This window comes from Amblyomma maculatum, chromosome 5 (genome assembly GCF_055883805.1).
Source record: "Amblyomma maculatum isolate TAMU_Amacu chromosome 5, ASM5588380v1, whole genome shotgun sequence".
NCBI lineage: Eukaryota > Metazoa > Arthropoda > Arachnida > Ixodida > Ixodidae > Amblyomma > Amblyomma maculatum.
The window spans coordinates 93,842,911-93,868,158 of record NC_139348.1 but is presented as its reverse complement, the minus strand read 5'-3'; the positions used below and the strand labels follow the sequence as shown (position 1 = coordinate 93,868,158).

The following is a 25,248-nucleotide window of genomic DNA, read 5'->3' as shown; positions in this document are numbered from 1 at the left end:
TGGCAACAATGGCGCTGCTGTCAACACTGAACGAGTCTTTGGAACTTAAGCAAAAAGAAAAATAAAGGGCCTTAACATTTTACAAGTAATGCCATATTTTTCGGAGGCGATGCATCGAGTACATGCCTAAACTACAAAGCGTGCCGTCTCCAATGACAAGTTTCTCAATGCCCTGCCACCGCTTTGATGCGTGGCACACTGTGCTGGGCCCCTCGGCTAATTATTTGGGGCTTGGGATTCAGCTGGACCAATACAACATTCTAAATTAATTTTTTTTTTCTTTCCGTTCCTTTTCTGAGTTTCTCTAGTTCGGGTGCCAGCCTGCATGACGCATCAACCAATACGCAAGTAAATAAGACAGTGGTCCTGAGCCTTAAAATATTTGATTACACCACGTGAAGGGCAACTTCCACTACACTTTCAGTAGGCTTACAATCGAGTAAATGTGGTATATTTGCTTAGCTATCACCCCAGCCAATGTCTTACGTAGAGTTTGCCCTCTTCACCTTTCCCCATCCCTGTCCCCAACCCCCGGTATTGAAACTCCATACTTGTGACTGCCACTGACCGCTGCGCTGCAGACACTGGACACCACAGCCCATTTCATTGTGGAAATGTATGAAACGCAAAATAAGAGAGTGTTGTTGGTGTGCGGGTTGGCCAGATGGTGCCTGCTGTATGCCAGTCTCCCGGAGGTGACAGCGGAGTTGAAGCTGGGCTGGCAAAGTCGGACAGTGTCAAAATATAAAGAATATGTTAGCCCAACTTAGTTTACAACTTCTAGAATTCTCCACCGGTGATCCCACAAAACAAAAACTGAGAAGGGGGACGAGACTTCAACGGTTGTAAACAAAGCTGCATTACTGCATCCGTGGTGGCTTGTTCAACATACAGATTTCATTTATTCTCCGACGACGGGAATCTCGGGCGACACCCTGCGTGATTTGTACCATCAAAATTTTACCTACAGAAATAAGCCTGTGACCAAAGATGAAGAAAGCGTGTGGGCGGGTACCCACCGGCCTCCTGCTCCCGTGACGAGGACTTGGCATCACGCGACTGCAGGATGGGTCGGCTGAAGCGTTGGGCGAACTGGCGCTCGGTGCCCAGGAAGCCTGGCATGAGGAAGTCAAACAGGGACCACAGGTCCAACACCTGGTTCTGGATGGGCGTGCCCGTCAGGATGAGCCGGTGGTTGGCCTGCAGCTGCTTCAGGGCCCGCGCCAGCTTGGTGCGGCCGTTCTTGATGATGTGCCCCTCGTCCAGGATGCAGTAGTTCCACCGGATGTTGGCAAAGAAGTCAATGTCGTTGCGCACTATGTCGTACGAAGCCACGACTAGGTTGTGCTTGCGCACCTTCTCCTGCAGTCTGCACACCACCAGGAACGAGAAAAAGAAGAAAAGTCACTTTGGTACTCAAAATCAGCAAAACCTGCTCGGCTGTTCACTAAAGGAGCACATTGTTGGCTGTGTAGATGTCCTCGCCAACTGGACACTGCGACAGCCACAGGGGGAAGACACGACAAAATATTTACCCAAATGTTTTCCACAAAATGTTCTTTGCATTCCTTCAATCTTGAGAGACATTTCTTCAAAGCAGTACTTTGAAGTATCCAGCATGTGTGTATTAATTTACGCTGTCGAAATAATGACACTTATAATTTGTCTCCGAGCTATTATACATCACACAAAGCACAGGAAACATGCTCTTAGCCATGCATAGAGCATATGCGCCTTGTGAAGGGACAAGGAAAATGGTTCAAAGTTTGCTGGTAAATGCATTCAATGCATTGAAAGTTAGAAACAAATGTTTTCGATACTTCGCCCCAAAGTACATCAATTTAGAATGGAGCCTGGAGCTAACAAATTTATTAATGTTATAATTTACTAATTATTACCAATTCAAGTTTTCTGGAATTCGCTGGCCAATGGATTGGTCAGCGTGTTGTGATAGCTTCAGGAACTACCGTAAAAAAAAAAAAAAAACTCATATACGGACCTGCATAAATACAAGGTGTAATTTCGGGATGGCAAAACCGTGAAAAAACAAAAATTTCATTCACACGTAATGCGAGTGAAGAAAATTAACCGAAAGCATTTATTTGCATCGCATTTCAAAGCTGCCCCGCGTGGCATAGTATGCGCTCTGCACTTGCATGTCTGACACTACCCTGCCGCGCCAAGCACCGTACAGTGCCCCATGCATCTTCATGTGCCAGTCTTGACTCACTCCTGATGCCTGATCACAAAATGTGACGCACACCACAAAGAGAACAACAGCTCACGTTCACCCTGACAACTGTGGAAGTGGCACGGTCTTACAGTTGCTGCAAGGCAGTAAGCTGCATTCAGCTCAGACGCGGGGGCCGGGAGCACGCGCTGCGCTCATGCCTGTTCGCGTCTAGCTGCCCGCAGCAATGTGTGCACCCAGGAAGAGTCCTCGGATTCAGTTCTTTATGTGCCCTTTTCTGAAATCGTCTTTCCGTAGAAGCTTACCTTCGGTACCTCTAAATACATTCAGTATTGTGCATTTCCCGAAAGCACGAACTAAGGGCACCGTGGGAAGCGAGTGCAGCGCCCATGTGCAACCTGGCTGTAGAAAGTGGCCAGCATGGCTATGAGAGGCCCGTGAGAGAGACCAGTGCAAAATGCCGAGTGCTATAGTGCTGAATAACAAGCGCAAATATAGGCTGAAAAATGTTCAGATTCGCATATACAGTAAAACCTTATTAATCCGGATTTCAAGAGACTGGCAAAAATGTCCGAGTTAATCAAATACCGGATTATTGAATTTACCATGGAAACAACAAAAATATATACTGGGTATACACATACCTTCATTTCATAAAATAACTGCATTGCTTTAGTCTGTTTCTTTGTCAGAATTTGCACTATAACATTTTTTTCCCCAGTCCCATTAAGTGGTGGTGCGCACGCTCACTGTTGCGTGATCCGATGCAAAATTCGCTCCAGCATAGCGAGAGCCTCGGCGGCCTCTTGTACGACATCTCGGCACCGGCTGCTCATGACTTTCATCGTCAGAACAATTTCCGTTTTTAGAACTTCTGATAATATTGTTGCGAAGAAGATCGGCAGTGGTGCGAGAGGAGCCCTCGCACTAGGCCAGACATTAAATCATCGTTCATCCTGTCGCCATGTTGTGCCGTCTTTTTGCTTGTCCCCCCATAACAATATGTTGTCATCGGTCAACATGCCAGCGATGGTAGCATCGTCGTCTACTGCGATGTACACACTAAGCTGCACACCACTAGGGAGGAGAAACTCCAGCAGTGACAGCCATGTGACAGTAGGGCAAGGACCCAGACGATGTTGAAGACGATGATGCACCTTCTCCCTTTGAAGCGTGTGGCTGGTGCCCTCTTAGTAACTGCTCACATGATCCGTTATCATCATCATCCTCATCACATTTCTTGCCCTACACTTTTTTTTTGTTATTGTTTTGTCGTTTTTGCCGAGCAGCGCAGAGACCGACTCTTCTTGTTTAGGTTTCCTTTGCCCGGCAGCTGCGGATGCACATCCGTGCTGTACCGCACGGTAACGCGAGAAAGCCGGTAGCTCTCATCGGAATTCTCCGAGTTAACCGATGTGCGGGTAAATGCCTCCGAGATAATGAGCGTCTGACGCCACTGAACTATACACAGTCTTGCCGGGACTGTGCAGAGAGACCGAGTTAACCGAATTTCCGAGTTAATGAGATCCGGATAGTCGAAGTTTTACTGTACTACAAGGCAGAAACTAAACACGATAAAATCGATTCCGTCAGTGCCTGTCATGCTTAGAGTTCCGTGTCAATTATTGTGGACACTGAATTTGCAGAAGGGAGAAAACTCGCGTTCGGCAGCGCGGGCATGACTACCAGAAGGTGACAAACCGAACATAAACTGATGATGCGTTTTCTCTAGTTCTTGGCTGCACACCCCCTCCAGGAGGGCATACACGTTTGTTGGATGGAAAACAAAGATGTTAGATGTTAGTTGATGGTTAGTGCTTGCACTCTGTCTCATCATCACTGCAGCTCCGCTGTTTTCAACACGCTTATGGGGCTGTGGCAGAAGTCGTGACATACCTGGCGCGCTCCATGGGCGGCCCCGTGTAGTGCAGCGGCCGCAGATACCGGCTCGAGACAAACTTCTCCACCTCATACACCCAGTGGCCGGTCAGGGTAGGCGGGCACACCACCAGCGACGGCAGTGGCTTGGCATCCGCACGCTGAGACTCCTGCAGGCACACGGATACTGCCTTGAACCACTCTTCCAACATGACCGAGCCAAGCGGGCAGCTTCATTTGACTATACACATTTACTGATACGTGGACAGAGAGAAAAGCCACACAAGATCAAAGAACTTTGTAGCCCACCACAAGGTACTCAGCAGCACTGGAAATTGAACCCCATACCTCCTGCATATCAGGCAATCATTAATTAACTACCAGGCCAATGCTGCAGTTAATGAACTATGGCTTGAGATCTCAACTCCCTTTTCCTGCTATGTCTACTTGGATGTTACCTCTCCCACCGAGAAAAAGCCCTAGTGTTAGGGCGCAGTACCTTGTACAGTTGCTCCCTCTGGTGGTGGTCAGAGGCGAGGATGCAGATGGACTGCAGTGTCTTGCCCAGCCCCATGTCATCACACAGGATGCCGTGCAGCCGGTACTTGTTCAGGAAGGCCAACCAGTTGACGCCCTCCTGGAATGGCAAAGGTGGGCGGCATCAGCTGATGTCAGGGGTGGTTTGGCTCGACAGTGATTGGCAGCAGCCTCCACCGATAGTACTAATCACCAAAAGAGAGCATAAACTGATACAGCTGAACCCCACTATTACATCTGTACATGAGTGCATGCTTCAGCATTTTTTTGTCCTATACAAGTCTCATTTCTTGCGAAATTGGAATTGCATTTTTAAGCTGCAGGCAGCAAGGCAAATGCAGACAACAAAAACAACAAAAAACATGCCTCGGAGCCAACTTGCCCAACCATGTCTCATGTTGTGCTACCCGCCTGTGCAGCGTTTGTGGCGGCATAGTTTCAGTTTTTCCCGACAGCTAACGGTTTGGTCTAGCACCCTTTTTGCCAAGCATTTTATCCCAGAAGAACTAAGCACAAGTTTGTCACCATAAGGTTGGCCTTTTCAACTGCATGAACTTCTTATTCCCGTCTGCTTGTGCTATTCCCTCATCTACTGTGAAAGAACTTTCATAGCATGCCTCGTGCATAAAAAAATGTCTGTCAGCCTGTCTTCTACAATATGGCTGTCGGAAAAGGTTGCCCAGCTCAGCCAAAGTCCTGCAGATGGACTGTAAGCACAGAAAAGGGCAAAGGAGGCAGCAGCAGCCCAGACCTGCTGGTAGGAGCGAAGCTGTGCGTTGATGGGCACGCTCAGCTCATAGTTGTCGGCATGCCGTGCATTCATAAGCTGTTCCAGGAAGTGGCGCTCAGTCGCGCGGCGCTCCCGCAACTCCGCCGAAAGAGGGCCCCCGGCGTCATCGATCCCACCGCCCTGCCAAAGAAGGAGACACAATGTTGGCGGCTCGTGCCTTTTCCTCAAGATGCAACTCAACAACGGTCTACCAAGTTATACATGTTGCATTTCTTCCTGTACCAGGTGCACTGTGGGCATCGAGCAATACTCTGTGACACCGACAGACAAACCAGACAAGAAAAAATACCTCATGGCTGCATTAGTGAAGTCCGAGCATGTTGCCCTAGTAGCTTAAAATTTGATCTCGACAGCTCAGGACGACCTGCGCTGGTGTAAACAAAATGCAGCAATTATCGTACAGTATGATGGCGAGCTCGGTTATTCGGGCAAGGTTTATATCAAAGGAAAAACACGACACAAGGACAAAGCATAAAATGTTAAGAAATACACAGCATACTAATATTTCATTAAGAAGGAAACAACATATATAACCTATGAACATGGCGCATGTCCAGAAAACATGAGAAGTATAATCAACACGAAATGCAACAACTCCCCGGACACTCATTCCTATGACTTGCGACACATCAGGAGTGATCCAAAAAATGATCCTTCTGGTATGCTGATCTCAACGGCGAAGTACCTCAGTTCCTTCAAACATCAGCTTCCAATCCTTTCATTCATAAAAGGCACTCGTGTATTAGCAGTATATCTGTTTTATCAAGATTCTACTACAGTCATCTCCATCAGATCCAGGTTGCTCCGTTATTACAGGGTAGTACGTCAAGCGCCTTAAAGACATGCAGAAAATCACTCGCCTACACGTTCCTACACCGTTGCAACAATTCCTCTAGGAAGGTGTCAGCTTTAATGCTATCCAATGTTGGCTCAACTTCTGCGAATCTGCCGATGCCCCAATGACTGTGCGCAACACCTTTTCCGGTAAACAAATCTTTCAATTTCACCAGTGTGGTTTTCAAGCAGTCACAAAGGAATTGACCTTCGAGCCGAATTCCGATAATTCGAACACGAATTTAATATGTTTGTCATTCGATTTATATTGACAAAAACTGATATTTAGAATTTTAGAATATCTGATGATGTTCGAATTTACTACAGTTTCAACACACTGTGCTCTTCACTGCAATTGTCGACTGCATGCACTTGCAGTGCCATGAAAGCACTCGTCACAAAATGGCCCCGTCGTGTTTTGGGGGTGCTTCACTGCAATGTCTGAGTGCGTTTACAGTCAAACCCGAATATAACGAACTCGGATAGAGCGAATTATGTTTTATATCGAACACTCGAATTTCCGCTAGCATTATGCATATAAAATGTATTTTTTATAACGAACTACACATCGGATATAGAGAACTCAGCGCGCGCGATCGGTCGCCAAACGCCCGCCAACGGGCGGGCCTTTGTGCCGGCTCCGAGTTCTCTCCGGGCAGCCCACGCTGCCGGGCCGCAATACTTCTAGCGCATGCCGTTGTCAGATGGGAGGGGGATTGGCGACGGCTCCGTTCCCCAAGGTCTCACACAGCGCATACGTCATCACGCGCCCGCTAGGGTGCTTCTGCTGCTTCTGCGCCGATGCCACGCTTCCGTAAAACGCAGGAGGGGCTCTCTACAGCAGCTTCCACGAGGGACCCTCCTGTACGCATGCGCGGCCGTCGCCCGGAGTAGCGTGAGTAGCCTTTAAAATCCGCGCCATCGGCCAGCCTCTCTTTGCAGCGCTCCTATTCGGCAGCTGCCTACCATGTGATCAAAGACGTTCGAGCAGCTCCGGACCTATTGCGCTTCGAGAAAGAAGCAACACCGGCCAGAACTGGTTTCAAGTTTGGGCGAAGGGAAGGCAGCCTCCGAACAACGAACGCGTCAGTGGCGAACTTTCCCGCATCCTCGGAGCTTTCTTTGTTCGCGTTTGCAAGTCGTGCAGCTGCTATCCTCACGATACCGGACGTGCCTACGTTGCTGCTGGCTTGCATTCCGGCGCTACATCCTGCAAGATGACGACGAAGCAGCAGCGTGCCCTACCGCTTTCCGACAAGCTGGAGATAATTCGCCGCGTTGGCTCCGGACGCTGTGCCCGAAGAAGTTGCCCTGGAGGATTTTCTCACTGTTGACGACAACGTAGCCGTGACAGCGAGCCCGTTGGACTCGGAAATTGTTGCCGACATGCTGGCATCTGGTGCGAACGAGGAGACTGAGGAGCCGCCGCCGGAGGACGATTGCCCTTGCCTGATGTTGCACGAAGCCCTCGCTGCAACCGATCTGCTGCGCCGATACTGCTCCGGAATACAGGGAAGCGGACTGGAGTTTGTGGAAATGATGCGTGTGGAAAGTGCGATTCTCGCTGATGGAGTTAAATGCAGTGTTCAGGCGAAGATCACTGCCTACTGCAAATAAGTGAGCATTTATCTGCAATAAATTTCTTTTGTAGATTCATGGTGAGCGGCACGGTTTTTCTTTAGTTAGTGGGTTTTCGCTGCGCTGTCTGGACATTGTGTATAACGAATTTGGTACTGAAGTTCGTTATAAACGGGTTTGGTTATAGCGAAATACTTTATATAGCGAACAAATTGCGTTGAATTACGCAGTTCGTTATAACCGGGTTTGACTGTACTGTGCAGCAAAGCAACCCCAAAAACGCAACGAGGCCATCTTGTGCGTTGCCCCGCCGCAGTGGTGTAGTTGTAAGATGCCCGACTACTATGCCGGAGTACCCGAGTTTTATCTCGACCGCCAGCGACTGCGTTTCGATGGACGCAAACCGAAGTGGCGTCCGTCTGCTGTGTGTTGTCAGTGCACGTTAAAAGTCCCCAGGTGGTCGAAATCACTCTGGATGACCCTCTTTCTCTCTTTCCGCTTTCACTCCCGCGTTCCCCCTTCCCTAACAGCGTAGTTCAAGTGTCAACAGAGCAAGTGTGACATATACTGCGACTTTCCTTTCCTGTGAACCAATTATTATTGTTATTATTATTATTATTATTATTATTATTATTATTATTATTACCTTGTAAGAGCGGCTTTCGGATAGAGTGCACGAAGTGGAGACCTTCCAAAAACTGGGAACAAATGTCATTCTCAGATAAAATTACTAACATTTTTCGGCAGTTTTTGCAGGCCCATTCGATGGAAATTTTTTATTTCTGGTACCACAATGGCTGAATTAGCAAAAGTTAGCTGAATTCAGTTGCAATACGACAGCTCCGCCCAGTTTCACACAAGTACTTCCTCTACAGAAAACGAGTTTACAGACTTCTGTAATAATTTATATTGAAATTTTTCAGTAGAGTATACACTTGTGTGCAATTGTGCTCTAATTTTATTGGCAAATATGTGAAGTCTGAAACAAACAAGCAATGTTTGCTATTTTTTAAATTTCCGTTTTTTTTTTATTGATCAGATATTCCACATCCGAAAGCATTTTTTTCCATATTCCTATTTAATTTGTATTCAGATATTTCAATACGCACACACCCCTATTTACACAGTTTAATGACTCAAAGTAACATCGGCTACGAGGAATGCCACAATGAACTGTATGGCTTTGGATACTTTTGCCACCTAGGGTTCTTGTCGCTGACGTTGCACAATACACATATGCCCTGCATTTTTTCTCCATCGAAACGCGACCACAGTGGCCGGGAATTGAATATGCATCCTCAGCACTCTGTATCGTGCTGTCATTATCTCCGCATCTGTCAATATCTGCAGAGCACCTGTTGCGGCTCGCACTAGAATGTGTCCATCTCATGCAGCATTGAGAGAAACTCACGTCTAGAGGCATCAGTCGGACAAGGGCGGCGAAGCAGTGGGTAGCCATGAGGCGCACGGCTTCATCCTGGTCACTCATGCGCCCCAGCACGGGCACCACCAGGAACACCAGGTAGGGCACCACACCCAGCGACAGGCCCTCAATGACGCCTGTTGCCAGCCACCAGTCACAGTCAAGGAGAAAACACCTCTGGGGTCACTTTTTTTTAGCCCGTTCTTACATCAGAAAACAGTGTCCATGCATATCAACAATGCCATTGCAGCCTGGCACTTCCAGTGTACCATATTTTCCGGTATATAAGAAGAGTTTTCTTTTTTTTTTTTATTTTACCAGTGCATCCCATACAATGGTGCCTCTTATATATATGTCTCCTTTGTTTTCCGCAACACTCCTAGGTAAAACGCAGGTACAGAACAAACAGCTTCGAAGCTGTTCAAATCTGTTTAAAACATCTTCAATCCAGTACAAAAGCCTCTAGACATGAGGGGAGCGTCTTATATGTCAGTAAATCCAGTAAACGATTCTCATAATTACACAAGTGGAGCCATTCACAGCAATATGTACCGTAACCACAAAAACAGCTGACCAAGTGGGACTGTCAAAGGCAATGTATGTGGCAAAGAAACCGAAGGATACAGGCAATGGCCTCGACAGCTCCGCGCCGCTGAATATCGTCGTCGGAGGCCCCAAGCTTGGCGAGAACCTGGTCAACAACGAGCGCCATGGTGGGCTCGGTGCGCACACGTGCCATCATTCCAAGGCAACGCGAGGCCAGGTGGCGGACCACCGGGGACGGGTCGTCTAGCGCAGAACACAGTGGCAACAGCGTGGCATCCAGCTGCATGGCCAAAAAGTACCCCTGATCAGGCGCCAGCAAGCAGAAGCTCCAGCCTAAAAACCTCCTGCAGGTTTTCACAGCTGCATAACTTAGTAACCAGGTTCAAGAGTAATAACATCAGTTTTCACAGCTGCAGGACTTAGTAACTAGGTTCAAGAGTAATAACATCAGTTTTCACAGCTGCAGGACTTAGTAACCAGGTTCAAGAGTAATGACATCAGTTTTCACAGCTGCAGGACTTAGTAACCAGGTTCAAGAGTAATGACATCAGTTTTCACAGCTGCAGGACTTAGTAACCAGGTTCAAGAGTAATGACATCAGTTTTCACAACTGCAGGACTTAGTAAGCAGGTTAAAAAGGGTAATGACATTAATTTTCACAGCTGCAGAGCTTAATAACTAGGTTCAAGAGTAATATAATAGTTTTCACAGCTACAGAGTTAATGACCAAATTCAAGGGTAATGGCAACAGTTAGGTTCAAGGGTAATAATATCAGTTTTCACAGCTGCAAAACTTAATGACCAAATTCAAGGGTAATGACACCAGTTTGCACAGCTGCAGAACTTAATAACCACGCTCGAGGGTAAACACCTTGCCACCTGGCAGTGGCCACTGCTGCTCACCTGGGAGTGAAGCTTGGGGTGCAGGTGAGGCCCAATCACCTCCAGTGCCTGCAGAGTCATCACCAGCTCTTGGGAGTCTGGCGATGCGGCGTGACTCTCGCCTTCGCCATTGTGGGTGGCAGCACCGCCTGCATGAAAGCACCCGGGCACACTATCAGCCAAGGTTCCTCCGACAGTGCACAGAACTTGCCAGCGATATATTCTATACTCAACTTCTACTGTATGCTCTCTTCAATCTTCTGACCGTATGTCATAAATGCTGCAACTTGGGGGCACTTTCGTACAATGAAAGTTAACTTTGAAATTTCCCACTGCACTTCAATTGAAGTGATTTTGCAAAGTATTTTCCCATTGATGTTCACTTTCTGCTTCCTGGATGACTAAGCTTCATGCTTGCCAGTAATTTCGACCGTATATTAAACACTGCTAGGGCTCTCACCCGTCTGACTAAAAACTTGCTGCACACAAGAGAGTTTTTCGATATCATTGATGTCATTATTTGTTGGACTCTCATGACTGCATTTCTAGTTGGCAGCTTTTAGTTTATAGCTGTACTGATCATTATTTTGAAAAGTCACTCATTGTAACTGAGAGGGGATGGTCCAAGAAACGTGCAATGGTCAACTCCAAACGACTAGGAAACCTCTGGGGTTGCTCTTTAAAGCACAGGCCTTTTGCACTGTTAAGCTGAAACACTTCAGGTACCACCAGCTTAGCTTGACAAAAATACAATTCCAAACAACAACAACAAAAAATCCTTTATTTTAGCACAATCAGACTCTTGAAGTACTTGGAAAAGTCATATTAACACCTGCATCAACAGTATAAAAACCCTCTTAAACACCCAACGAAAAGGTAGAGCGCTACAATGTGTATATGCTAAGCAGCATGTCCACTTTTGGAAGTGGCACAACTAATGATGTCCCTGTCAAGCATGGAGCCCCGTTACCAAGCAGTCTCCAAGAGGAAAAGGCATACACAAGGGGGGCATTCGATATCTTTTGCTTCTTTGATAGCGATCCATAAACAAGAAATAGACTTGCCAAACTGATCGGTGTAATAGACTTTAAAACTGCGCATTCAGAAACGTTTTATTTTCTTCACAACTAATTTTCATCATTCCATTTCTTTCCGAGCAGACTTCCGCAGTGCGACCGTGAAGGGTAGTTTCAGCACTCAAAAAATATAATGGCAGGCAATACTGGTGCTTTTCATTACCATTTGAATCTAAAGTCAACTCTGGTCACGTACGAGCGCCACCATTTTTGAAAATCCAGCTGCATAGACAGCTGCAGTGTTGAAGTTGAATGCGGACCACTGCAGCTTTCACTGATGCTCACCGTTAATGAAGAGGCAAGAAATAAAAAATTCGAGAGGACACTTTGGACCACTAAAGTGCGATGAGGCAAAAGCCATTATAGCGTGGTGGATCGTAGCCCTTCACTACAACACCTCTATATCCCTCTCTTCTTTCACTCCCACCTTTCTCCCTTCCTCTACAGCGTGGTACATGTGTCCGCGGAGAATTGTGACAGATACTGCGCCTTTTCTATTCTGTAAATCAATTTCAAACGCCACTGATGCCTGCTGTACTAACACCTCCTAGACATCTGGGTCTGCTTCCGTTTACCGTGTGGTACGGCATTCGAGGAAGCGGCAAATGAAAGACGCCGCACGGATGCCTGGATCGGAAGCCCAGTGGGGTCAGCTTCATATATGCATGAATCGCCTGGTGACGTCATGACCTGTCGTGACGGTACGTCGCGCGCCCCTTTTCGAACACAATCAGCATTTCATTAACGCATCAAAGTTCGCTGGCGTTGTATAATTTCGTTTACAGGAAAGGAAAGATGTATCTGTCACTCGCAGAACCCCGCCATCATCCTCACGGTAGACAACGGGAATTATGATAAACGTTTCACGATACAGGGCGTGGCGCAGTGGTAAAGCACTGGGCTGGAGATCTAAGTGATGGAAGTTCAATTCCTGGTGGAGACAAGGTTCATTAATTTATTTTAACTCTCGCTCTCGAAAGCGTGATGCCTCTGCTTTTAACTCTCGCTCTCGAAAGCGTGACGCCACTGCTTTTAACTCTCGCTCTCGAAAGCGTGACGCCTCAGCTGACAATATCCTGTCGACAACGATGAGGCATTAATGGCTTCACCTTAAAAAAAAAAAAACTTTTAGCATTGCATTCCTCAGTCATCCTAATGTCTATATAAACTTCAAGTACTTTTTTTTTTTTCACTGGGGCCAATTCTTAGCCGCTACGACTGCAAACAGTACAAGGAGATTTTTTTCAAGTGACGCTGAACTAAACGAGCCTAACTAAACAGCACATATAAAAAGCACAAGAAAGCCTAGTGCCGAGACTCCTACCTGTGGACGCCACCTCGGCAGCAGAGTTGGTGCCGTTCCCTCTCCGCAGCAAGGGCTCCACGGTGGCCCCCCAGAGGCTGGGCAGCCGCTCAGGTAGGGCCGCACCAAAGTGCTCCGCAGCCAACGAGAGAACCTGCGCGGCGCCTCTTCGCTGAATCTCGTTCTGCCGCTGCGCACTCTGCACGGGAGAAGAGAGGGAAAGAGCACTTCTCAACATTGGGAATAGTAAAAGCTCGTTAATTCGAACTTCACGGGACCGGGAAAAAAGTTCGAATTATTCGATGTTCAAATTATTGAATGGCCTAGAAAAAACTGACAAGAACCTTTTGTATTACAGTAAATATACTGTATTTAGTCGCGTAACGAACTCGCTGGCATAATGAACCCACCCAGCCTTGATTTGTGCCTACAAATCTGAAAAAACAAAAACAAAAAAAAACAATGAAGGCCGCAGTCATTAGCGCGTCCCTCCGTTTCATTTCATTTCGTGCCGTCATGGTCCACTACACATTTCTTGGCAGCGCGCCAAGATGCTGCGCAGCGATAACGGCGCGTGTAACGGTGTGTTTATCTTTTGACTTTAGCTCCAGAAAGGGGGAGGGGGGAAGCGAACTTTGCAAAGTGCCAGCTCTTGTCCGTTTGTGCAAGCCTCCTTTTTAGTATGTTCGCTTTATCATGCTATGAGTGACTGGGGCGGGAGTCGGCTACTGCCACCCACTCCAATCATCGGAAGGCGCGATAGCAGCAAGCGGCTTCTAAAGCGAATGGTGCTAAAAGCTGGCATTATGATCGCGGCTGACTCGCGTGCCTCCGTTGACAACTAATGGGTGGAAAGTTGGACGACTGTTCAACCCATAGTGCCCGTCTGAGATCATAGCCTTCCATGGGCATTGGTTGGGGCCGCGCCGACAGTATTTATATCCGTATTTACCAATTAACAGGGTTGGAATTAACGAGTATTTAGTTGCAAGCTACAGAGGTTGCGCAGAAGAGAGAACAGGCAGCCGCTGCCATGGCCATGAACTGACCTTGCTGCAGCCGCCGTCCCCTCCCTCCAATGCCGCCGACCGCCGCGCCAGTCATGGCGCTGTTTAAGTTTTACCTGGTTCCATCTTCTGCCCTTGTTTTGGACGTGCGCAGCCTCTAATTATGTCTTCCGATCGCAGAGGTGTATTACTTTTTTTTTCGCTTGATGTGCGCCAAGCCACCCAGATGCAGTGGCGCGTAGTTCGAATTCTCCGTAGCGGAACCAACTCTCATTCGAATTAACGGGCCTTTTTATACACCGATCTTTATGGAGCTTGGCCGGACCAAGAGTGTAGTTCGAATTATCGAGGTTTCAATTAACGAGCTTTCACTGTAATAACGCTGTCCGCAGCAGGATGTACAACGGCAACAGCACACACGAAGGGGTGGCAACAAGTGCTCAGTCCTGCAAGCTCTCTTCTGTAGAAGCCTCACCAGGAAATCCTATGAGCATACCGTATAAACCAGAATACAAGTCGAAATGTTTTCTAAACAAAAAAAAAAAAAAGACGCAAGCTAAAGTTATCTCTTGTCTTACACAGAAGTCTTTAGCAGAATTTCAGGCACAGTCTGGCAACAAGTGGCATGTCTGCTCGGGTACGGACAGCCGTATCGACATCCTGCAGTTGCTGGCATTTTCTTTTTTTCCCATCAGAAGCGCATTTATCTTCGAGTGTGCTCTTTCGTTCGACCTATGAGAGTATAAAATGCCTCTTTAGTAAATAATAACGGCATGTGAAGGCAGTCTGCAAGTGGCTTCCCAGAAAAAGTGATGTTCGCGAAGCAACCGGCAACATGGCCGCTCTCTCAGCGACAATTCAGCGGATCGGCATGTGGTGCCGTGGACAAGATCAGCTATTTGTATGCAGCCTATCAAGGAATGCTGCGTAAGCAACACGTTTGATGGAACTAGATGACACACTCTGGGAGGTGGTGAGCAGCATGAATCGTCTTCCGACAATGCTGCTGACAGTTTGAAGTGAGATCGTAGCTCTGGTGATGCCGGAACACAGCCAATGTAAATGCGTGCGCTTCTCCACTTTTTTTTTCTTGTAGAGTTCTTTTTCTTTTTTTTTTCTCTTCAAGGTAAGGGGGTCGACCTATATTGCCAATCCACCTATAATACGGTTCATATGGCACTACTGCCACTCCCATAATTGGCCCCTGACATCACTCCTGCATTAACTGCCTCGTGACCGCCCTCGGTAAGCTCCTTTGTTACGAAGAAGTCAGTGCGCATACACTAAACCCTCATTATCACAAACTCACATAACTCAAAAATTCGATTAAATCGAAAATTTTCCACACCGTGCCTTTACCTCCCATAGGTGCTATGTATTAGCTCCCGTTCATCTCATTTTTCAGGCATTAAGCGGATATCTCGAAATTTTGACGAAGGCAGAGGTCATTACCGTAAGGTGATAGGGGCTCCGAGCGAGCGCCTTGTTAAGTGCTGAATGCGGTCACGTTCAAAGAGCGAATACAAAATTTCCGCGGACGCAGCAGTTTTTCACCTTGGGAGCAGTCACGTGGGCGACGGTTGCGCGCGGGGGCTGATGGGTCTTAACGGGCAGTCAGTTCAGCCGGTTCAGCCAGTTCAGCGTGGTTCGGTCAGCTGCCCTTCGCAAGTGCATAGCGGCAAGAGCGTTTAGTGATTGTGTGGTTCCGTTTCATAGCGCTATGTGCACAAAGCGTTGACTTTTATTTTTGTTGTGTATGTGGTGTCCGCAATGCTTGCTCCGCAACAAAGTTGAATGCAGCGGCGGCGACCAATGGCTTATGTGATGCGTTCAAAAGCTCGAGGACGCTTTTGTCGGGCCGAATGCCAACACGAGGCAGGCAAGCATTATCCAGTTCTTCCTTCTGTAAAATAATAAAATTCAGTTTTCCCCAAGAATTCTTTTAGGTTTATTACAAAAGCTGCGGTGTACACCAGCAGCAACGACAGGCATTGGCGGCGGTGTCGCGTGACAGATTGCCAGGGATTGTCACCAGAAATTTTTGGCATTTTGCTTATCTCGAAACTCTTATTACCTCGAAATTTTCCCCGAATTTTACAACTTCGAGTTAACGAGTGTTTACTGTGTTTAGTTCACCAGATTCCAATCGTATGACGGTCATTGATTAATCACATGTGCATCGTGGCACACAACATCAGAAGCCTTTGCAGTGCGCTATATAAGCACACAACACTGCCACATATCAATCGCCCTTCTCAGGGCCTTGGTGAGGGTTCTGACGAAAACATGAGCGGCCTAAGTGAAATGCTTGGCATTACAGTTGAATCCCGCCACAACGAATACCGCCACAACGAAATTTCCGCGACAACGAATAATTTTTTATTCCCCGCGAGTATCCTATGAGAATTAATGGCCTAAATTTCTCTGCACAACGAACCATTTTTGCAGAGCGTTTCCGCTTCAACGAAATTTTCGCGTTCAAAATCGAAACCGAAACTAGTTTTATTGGCGAGAAGTCCAAGTCAAATCCAAAGCCACATTAAGCATGAAATCACGTGATTGCAGTTCTGCCATTTTGGCTTTGTGTCGTGGTCGCGTTGTTCACTCGCTGCCTTTCTCTTCGACAACGACGAGTTTTCATCCGCAGGACACGATGGCAACGCAAGTGAAAAAACGCAAAACTCTTTCCCTTGAGCAAAAAGCTCAAATAATCGCCCAAGCAGAAAGCGGAAGGAAGAAAGCGGCAATTGCTGAAGACTTCGGAATTCCTGCAAGTTCGCTGTCAACGATTCTAGGCAATAAAGACAGCGTGAGAATGGCACTTGCTTCAGGCACATCCTCGAAGCACAAAAAGGTGACGCGGCCCCTCCATGAAGAGTTGGACAAAGCAGTGCATGCGTGGTTTGTGGAAGCACGAGCCAGCAACGTCCCCCTGTCCGGAAGCATCGTCCAGCAGAAAGCCTTGAACTATGCATGCCTACTTGGCATTGATGATTTTAAAGCCAGCATTGGCTGGCTAAACCGTTTCAAGGCCCGCCATAACATCGTTGGAAAAGTGTTGTGCGGCGAGTCAATGTCAGCAGACGTGGACGGAGCAGCTGCTTGGAAGGCGAGTAACATGGCCGGAATTTTAAGCAACTTCGCGCCTGCAGACATTTACAACGCCGACGAGACCGGGCTATTCTACGAGATGTTGCCGGCTAGGACGCTCGACTTCAAGGGGCAGCGCTGTCACGGCGGCAAACACAGCAAAAAACGCATCACAGTGCTGCTTTGCACAAACATGGATGGCTCGGACAAGCGTCCGCCGTTAGTCATAGGCAAAAGTGCCAAGCCGCGCTGTTTTAAGGGAACTCGTAGCCTACCTGTGCAGTACAAGGCGAACAACAAGTCATGGATGACCCGCGCTATTTTCACCGAGTGGATGATGGCATTCGACCGCGACATGAAGCGGCAGGGCCGTAAAGTTTGCTTGCTTTTGGACAATTGTTCAGCGCATCACTCCGACGAAGTCAAGCTCACTAACACGGAGCTGAGGTTTTTCCCTCCCAATTGCACGTCTGTCTTACAGCCTCTCGATCAGGTCGTGATTCTTAGCCTGAAGCGCGCTTACCGCGGGAGGTTAATTCAGCGGCTGCTTTTTAACACTGAAACCGGCCGAGACACGAAGGTGGACTTGTACGTGGCACTGCAGATTATGTCTGCTGCCTGGAGCACACTGGGGCGCTCAGTAATTGTGAACTGTTTCAGGCACGCCGGATTTGCCGAAGGTCGACCCGTACACTCTGCTGGCCTAACACCAGGCGTTACAGACGACGACGAAGAGGCGTCACCGGCTCCGGGGATCGCGGCCGCCTGGAAAACGCTGGGAGAAATAGGAACCGTGCCGCCTAATCTCGAGCTCGACGAATACATCGGCGCTGACGCTTGTGTTGTTGTTCACGAAGATGTGAGTGATGAGCAGATCATAAAAGCTGCCCGGAATGATAAGGACTCTTCCGATGAAGAAGACGACGACGTACAGGAAGCGCCGGCTGCGGCAACCGCCGTACAGGTGATGGACGCTTTTGATGTCATCAGGAATTTCGTTGCTGTCCGAGACGACGATGTTGCAATGGGTTTGCTGACCGAGTGCGAAAATCGCGTGACGGCGTTGCTCGCCGTGAAGCGTAAGCAAACCAAGCTTACAGATTTTTGGCATTAAACGCCTTTGCTGCTGCTTGGGCAATTCTTTCTGCGTTTCACGTCAAATTTTTGCGATAACGAAGTTCCGCGAGAACGATTTTTTTTTCGTGCACCGTGAATTTCGTTATAGCGGGATTCAACTGTACAAATTATTGGCAAAGAAGTAAAGCGCTTGATCAATAAACATCCCAATCACAAGTTCCACTGAACTGCCTTTTGGGCATGGATGGAGCAAAGCGAATAAATCAGAGTCTTGACGATACTCTGACGGGTGACCCGAACTTCGGATTATGAATTCGAAAGTGTCAGGATATGCCCTTTTGGGATTTGTGGGGCTCTACACCTCTCTTGGCTTTTTAAACTGCCCTGTCGCGAGCCTCAAAGGCATGCTTGGCATCACAGCAGTGTCCGAAGTTGTATCGTTGCAAGGCACTTTTTGTTGACCTGGAATAAACCGGTAATTTTTACAAGCTATTGATTTGAGACTCGTCGGGCGAGATCATGGCTCGCGGAGCCGTTCTGCAGAAGGCAGGGCCTTCAAATAACACGAGCAGTTTTCCTGGTGCCGCAAACTGTACGAATCTCAGAATGGCAAACAAACTGCGTTTCATTTTCGTGTTCCATTTGGCTCGTTTAGGTTCATCACGTTCTAGGATGATACAAATACCTTCCAGGGTCCTAAGGAATTTGTAAAATAATTCTGCTACAGCTCTGCCAACAACGTATCACTATGCGGCCTGTCTCTCCCCCGAAATCTCAGTAAGGCAGAACAAGGTGCACAGTGTTTCTAGTCACACTATTTGAGTCCTAGTACAACCCATGCTTATTTGTATTGTGGGCCTATGACTATCCTCTAAGCATTGCGTGATATGTAGGGAACAGAGTACAGCTTGGAGGCATGTGGAAAGTTTCTGGCTGCAAACTGCCAGGGCAGCTTTCGGGAAGCACACGATCGCACAGTGGTGACAGATGGAAACATGACGACGGTGACAACAAAACAACCGCGGCTACTTTCACCCTCGTTATTGCCAGAGTCTGTACATCACCAAGCTTCCTTTGGCCTAAGCACAGCACATAGGCAGACATAAGTCTTCACATTAAAAAAAGGACAGAGCCTTTACAGGAAATGAAGGTATCAATAAGCAGCACAAACTATGCTTTGTGCTCACACCCGAGTCACATTTTTTTCGAAATATTCCAGAATATGCTAGTTCTTCATAGTTTTCTGAAGGATCACCAAAGAGATTTTTTTCTTTTACTGCTAATGCTGATAATGCTGTTATGTTTAACAATTCACGCAGGCAGGCAGGAAGAAAAATGAATACGCAAGCACCGGGACAGACCTCGTCGTCAAGGCCATTGGAGTCGTCCAGCGATTCGGTGGACTGCGACGCCTGCAGGGACCCCTTGCGGTAGCCACCAGACACCGAACCAGAGCGCCGCACTGAAGCCCTCTCAGCCATCTGCACCAGAAAAGACACAGAAGGACACTCAGATGAGGGAACCAGCCTGCTGGCCTCTGCTGTCTTGTTTATTTCTTCTCACAGAGTGGTTGCAGTTTTACATCGGTTTCCACTTTGCTGCATCTGAAAGCTGCATAAGCTGGACAGATTTCCTAAGTAGCCAGATGGCTGCACTTCGGTAGACACCAATGGGTGCAATATATGCCCATGTAAAGGCTGCACCCCCTCCCCCTGGCAGCCAGTAATTAGAAAAAAAAAAAAAGTAAACTTAGAAGAATTGCTTTAGGTTGCCATATTTTGGCTGTGTGGTAAATTTTGCAGGGAGCTAACACACAATGACAACTGACTGTAACACTCATTGGAATCATGGACATGTCATCCTGCGCGCCAGACTCCACCCGGAACTGTAAACAAAGGGCGTTGCAGCGCCAACTGTCTTGCATGCTTAGTGTTCGAACTGCCAAGGTCACGGAGGCCAGAGTGTTATCCCATCCAAACGCCAGAATGGGATACAGCTACGCTAGCAGTGCGTTTTCTCGGGGCGCCATCCTGCCCACCAGCATAAACGTTAGTGGTACTGCACTGTTTGCCCAGTATAGCTAGGCACAGGGTGCTCTGAATCTAGTTAATCATGAAAAGTCTAACACCGCTACCAGTTAACTGCCAGCCAAGCCCTTCACATCATAATGAGCATGTAACTGATATCCACACGCCCGGGACTCTCGATCATGTGCCCTTGCGTTCGGCAGCAGAATGAAAGTGGAAGGTGGCACGCACCCTTTGCATGTTGACCAGGGTGAGGATGGCAGCCAGCTGGGGTGGTGCAGTGGACGCAGCTACTAGGCTGGGGTCTGAACAGAGGTAGGTGAGCAGGTTGCGCACGATCTTGCCATTGGGGCAGGGGACACGATCCACGCAGCTGTCCATCAGTCGCACCAGGCTATGGGCTGAGTCCTCCTGCACCACAGACGCAAAAAAAGGTTATCAGAGTTTTATGTGCCAAGCCCAACAGCTGACTGGTCACTGGAATACTGCCCGCTTAATGTCACCTTGGCTATTCGCGTCACAAGTCTTGATCACAGGCAAAATAAATGAACTCGACTGAATCAAGTGGACATTATGAGCGCTTCACTTGGCCACGAAGTGCCAAATTATGTGGTATGTCATTCCATCGCAAGGCAGTTGACATATGCTACTTTAGAAGTGACCTTGGCTTGTTATGAACTGTTCCAGACAATAGGGGAAACACAGCCACTGCTTTTGGCACAAGGGTTGCCAGAGTTACTAAAGATGAGCCCTGCAGCAACAAAAACCCCAACTACGAATTTTGTGGGGAATGAAACATTTCAGAGGCCCTGACCGTTGTTCATAAGATTCAATGCATCTTGGTTACTCTCAATGATGGAGCGCTGTCACACTTAAGCCCCACGAAGGTTTCTGAAGTGGCAGTCCACAAGTTCTCGTTGTGCGGGAGCCAGGAAAAGAAAGTAAATAAATGCACTGACATGCATTTGACACCTTATTAAAATTTTACACCTCTCCACGTTGCCAAAAATGAAATTCTCAAAATGGCGGCACCCAAACGAGACTGAAAAGTGGCACGAAATACTGAGTCACATCATCGCTCTTGTTTTCGTCGTCTTCCTTGGTTTTACGAAACAAAGCTGATGAGCTACATTATCAAACACGACCAAACAAAGCGCTTCATGGAATGAATTAAACATGCACAGAAAATGAGCCCTCTCTGATGTATCCTCACGAGTTCCTGCGCTGTGACATCGCTTCCATTGGACCATTTCTCAGAAGCTGCGCGAGTGCTGGGCTTTAAACTTTCCATCCTGGTGGTAAACAACATCGCGAACATTCCTCGCCAGTTCAAGGTACTGGCGAGGGATGTTCGCGATTAAGTGGCAGCCCACCTGGAGCAGGCGGCTCTCCTCCCGGCGGATGGACTCCATCAGGGGACGGATCACAGGATTCAGCTTGTCTGGAAGACGCCGCAGCCGCACCAGGAAGGTGGCCAGTGAAGAATGCACCCTGCGTAGACAACATGTGACTTCACTCTTAATCTGGAGAGCTCGGGCACTGGGCTAACCGGGAAATTCGTTTAACAAAAGGAACAAAAATCTGTATGCAGAGGCATAAGAAAGGCAGACCTATTTATGGCTGAGTGAATTTAGTATTTATGGCCGCACGACATCCCCAAATATGCAGCACTAACTGCTCTTTGCACGTACAGCACGACTACCGTGAATATTTTCAAGAGACTTCATTTACATTCATGCTTTTTTACACTGGTTTCCATTCTGAATTGATTTGACTGATAGGGTTCAAAGTTACCAAAGCAACAAGGTAATAAGAGATGCCCTGTGGAGTGCCCTGGGTGATCACAAATGCGGTCGTTATGGCTGGGATTTATCCCGCGTCCGTGGAGGTCAGCAGCCAAGCACCCTTACCACAGACTTCCCTTCAAAGAAATTGCAAAACAACACTCGCCTTGTGCTGAGAGTGACCTGGTCCTTCTGTATCTGCTGGGCTGCCCTCAGCAGGCCCCTGCGCTTCTCCTCCAGGCTCTGCAACAACACACAGCCACACGCTGCACTCTTGCACTCTTCACTTCAGGGATCACAAGTCCCCTCCTTCTGAATGACCTTAGAAACGTTTTATCTCCCTCAGCTTCAGTCTCAATTAATTAGAGCATTACCAAACCCTCTGGGTGCTCAGGCATTAATTCGGCCCCTAAAGAAGCACAACTCCAGTTTGATCGAAAAGACAGAGAGCACGATTTACCTCGGCCACCTTTGGTTTGAGGCGCACTTGCTGCACTAGTCCTTGGAACACGGTGGTGACTAGGTCAATCACTTGGTCCACCGTCAGGACAACACTGGAAGAAAAGAAACGACAGTTGGTGCCAAGACAATTTTTCGCAAGGCTGTTGTTGAGTTGGGTTTTGGGACATGTAAGCAGCCAAGCAAATGGTTAGAAAAGTGTTTGTTGTATCTACTGAACTGCAGTTCTTCAAGTTTACACTCTGTTCAAGATATCTGCTTCGTTTCAAAAATTAAAAATACAGGAAAGGCCAACAAGGGTATTCTCACCTATAGCCAACACGAGATGAAAAGAGATGCGCTGACCGCAAGAGAGTATAAAGTGTTCTTTTCCTCGGTGGTTAAAATTTTCTCCTTCAAAATAAAGCCCAGTTTACAATGATGCCTCCACATGCATCCCATAGTGGTTTGTCTTGCTTTCTCAGTATGATGTTGTGTGTAAGGTATGTATGTCTTATGCGGAGATTGCATGAAATCACTTCTTCGAGATGTTCCTCGTTTCCTCGTGTTTACATGACTTCTACTCACCCAACACCTGCTTCGTTCACCACATGGAGTTTGTTATTTGCTTCAGTGTTCCAAGTTGACTGTCATTTACCCCTTCGTTTGCAATGCACTAGCTTCATGCAGTTAATTTACTTGCTTGCCTTATTTGTCGCAAGCCTGTGAAGTACACATGTCTGCACCATCAAACATGACTCAAACCTAACATGACTCATGAAATTCAAACATGACTCAGGACCCAGAAAAATTTTATGATATGCCCTTCAGCAGTGGCTGCGGTCAGTACAGTGAATGATGTTCCCTAGCAGTGCTGAAACTGCATTTCTGATGTGAACGGCTGTGAGTACACTAAGGGAGTCTGTATAAAATTATACTAGTACCTGCAATGACTTTGTTTACTATTTTTTCCACAGTGCTAGTGATCACGTCAGCTTTCACCAGTGAATACATATGGACGCATACGGCGGAAGACGAGTTATTTACCCTCATCTTCCTCATACCCTCGCACACCCAATGTAAAATGCTGTTTCTAAACCCCTGCCATAGAAGCCTGCAGAGCTGCTATTTTTCAGAGTCCACAGAATTTTTGGAAATGTAAACAATGCACAACTACTTTAGGTTTGGCTTGATTAGGCTTTGACTGGCTGCTTAACCAATGATGTTGATGGTGGTAGTGTGGCTGTTGATGGTGATAGTGACGACTACACTGCAACTGCAGATCCCACGGTGCCAGTTTCGCAAATGCCATCTTTGTTTGGGCAAAGGAAACTTATCAGGAGATTCAAGGCAGTGCTCATACAACTCGAAAGTTCAGTTAAAAAATAGGAAATCTCCCTGGTAGTTAGGGAGGGTTAGCAGGTATGGCGCTTCACTGCAGCACGACACCTATGCACTGTGGAGAAGCTGCAGCAACTAAAAACCGCAGCTGCAGTTCGTACATTGTTGCTCTCTTGTATCGCCTACTAGTATGTTACCGTAGAATCTGCTGCCCACTAAGACCGATCCCGGTCATCTTTCTCAAGCACAAAATTTGCTCTCGACTAGGCACCCATCTGGTTACCAATATCGCAGGTGTCAATACGTGAATGAAGCCAGCAACTCTGTACACCTTGTACAGCTTGCACAGATCCCTGGGGGCAGGGTAGAAGGGGATACTCACGTGGGCTGGAAGCGGGAATCCAGGGGCAGTCCAAAATGGCGCAACAACGCAATGAAGTCCCTGGCGTCCTGCTGCAGCCGCGTGAAGCCGCTTGCCATCTCGTCAAAGTACAGGGTCTCCCCCAGGCACTCGAGCACCCGGTCGCGCACAGACGCTGGACACAGGTGGTCCTGGGGGGGTCGAGCGAATGCACACTGAAGGAAGGGCAGCAGCCAACCATGCTGCACTTACGTAGGTGCGTATACTCCACATTGTACACGGATCACATATTGAACGAGTTAACAGTTCTCTAATGACTGATCAAATGCTTAAACCAGTGGTGTTGGAGGCCCAGCGTGGACAGGCAGAAGTGATGGTTCCCTTGCAGCGTGAAACGGTGCCTTTTACTACTGCCTGGCAAAGAATGGTCATAAAAGAGCGCCACGTCACTTCAGTCTGAACAGCCTGTCAGTAACTGGTGCAGTCAAGCTTAGACAAAGCTGCATGCCTGCAGCCAAACCCACCTTGTTTGTGTATTTGCTTTTCAAGTAAACATGCCTGGAAGAAGCATGCTCACGTACATATCCTCTAGAAAACAGCCTTACAGCCATCTCGTGCAGAAGGGGAAATTCTTCAGTTATCATGACACCTCAACACATGCAGAAAGAGACAGAGAATGAGTACACACACACAACTGCACTGATTAGCACTGCTGCATGCGCGAGTCCTTTAAAAAGACGTTTGCTATCACGCTTTCCACGCTTGATGTGGCAGTGGATGGCGCAAGCCTCAATCCACCATACCTGAAAACCAGGCTTGCGCAACTGGACAAAGTGGGGAAAGCCACTACCGGCACATCTGTCAAGGGCGCTGGCACTCTGCCAAGTTCACCTCCTACCCCAATCCACCCACAACGCAGGAGTTAACATTAATGTTATTGCCACGAAGCATCTTAGCGCACTGTCAAGAATTGCACTGTGGATGGCAATGGCGAAACGCGCCGACTAGAGCTTTTTTTTTTTTTTTCAATTCACAATGGCAAAAGTGCAGGGTGAGTTCGTTACGAAACTAGATACAGTAATCGA

General features: G+C 47.7%; 1 protein-coding gene across 2 annotated transcripts in view; it reads right to left on the bottom strand.

The window, feature by feature from the left end:
* The window catches only part of Hel89B (histone acetyltransferase 1), a 103,277-nt gene that overhangs the window by 26,043 nt on the left and 51,986 nt on the right, over positions 1–25,248 (bottom strand). For both annotated transcript variants that reach the window (XM_084603902.1, XM_084603903.1), the window contains exons 18-31: positions 24,185–24,354; positions 22,484–22,577; positions 22,190–22,266; positions 21,613–21,730; positions 20,471–20,650; positions 19,574–19,693; positions 13,060–13,237; positions 10,681–10,808; positions 9,856–10,057; positions 9,220–9,368; positions 5,358–5,516; positions 4,569–4,706; positions 4,088–4,239; positions 1,020–1,369 (exon numbers count right to left, since the gene is read on the bottom strand). In XM_084603902.1, the coding sequence (XP_084460028.1) occupies positions 1,020–1,369; positions 4,088–4,239; positions 4,569–4,706; positions 5,358–5,516; positions 9,220–9,368; positions 9,856–10,057; positions 10,681–10,808; positions 13,060–13,237; positions 19,574–19,693; positions 20,471–20,650; positions 21,613–21,730; positions 22,190–22,266; positions 22,484–22,577; positions 24,185–24,354 (2,215 nt within the window). The remainder of the gene's footprint in view (positions 1–1,019; positions 1,370–4,087; positions 4,240–4,568; positions 4,707–5,357; positions 5,517–9,219; positions 9,369–9,855; positions 10,058–10,680; positions 10,809–13,059; positions 13,238–19,573; positions 19,694–20,470; positions 20,651–21,612; positions 21,731–22,189; positions 22,267–22,483; positions 22,578–24,184; positions 24,355–25,248) is intronic.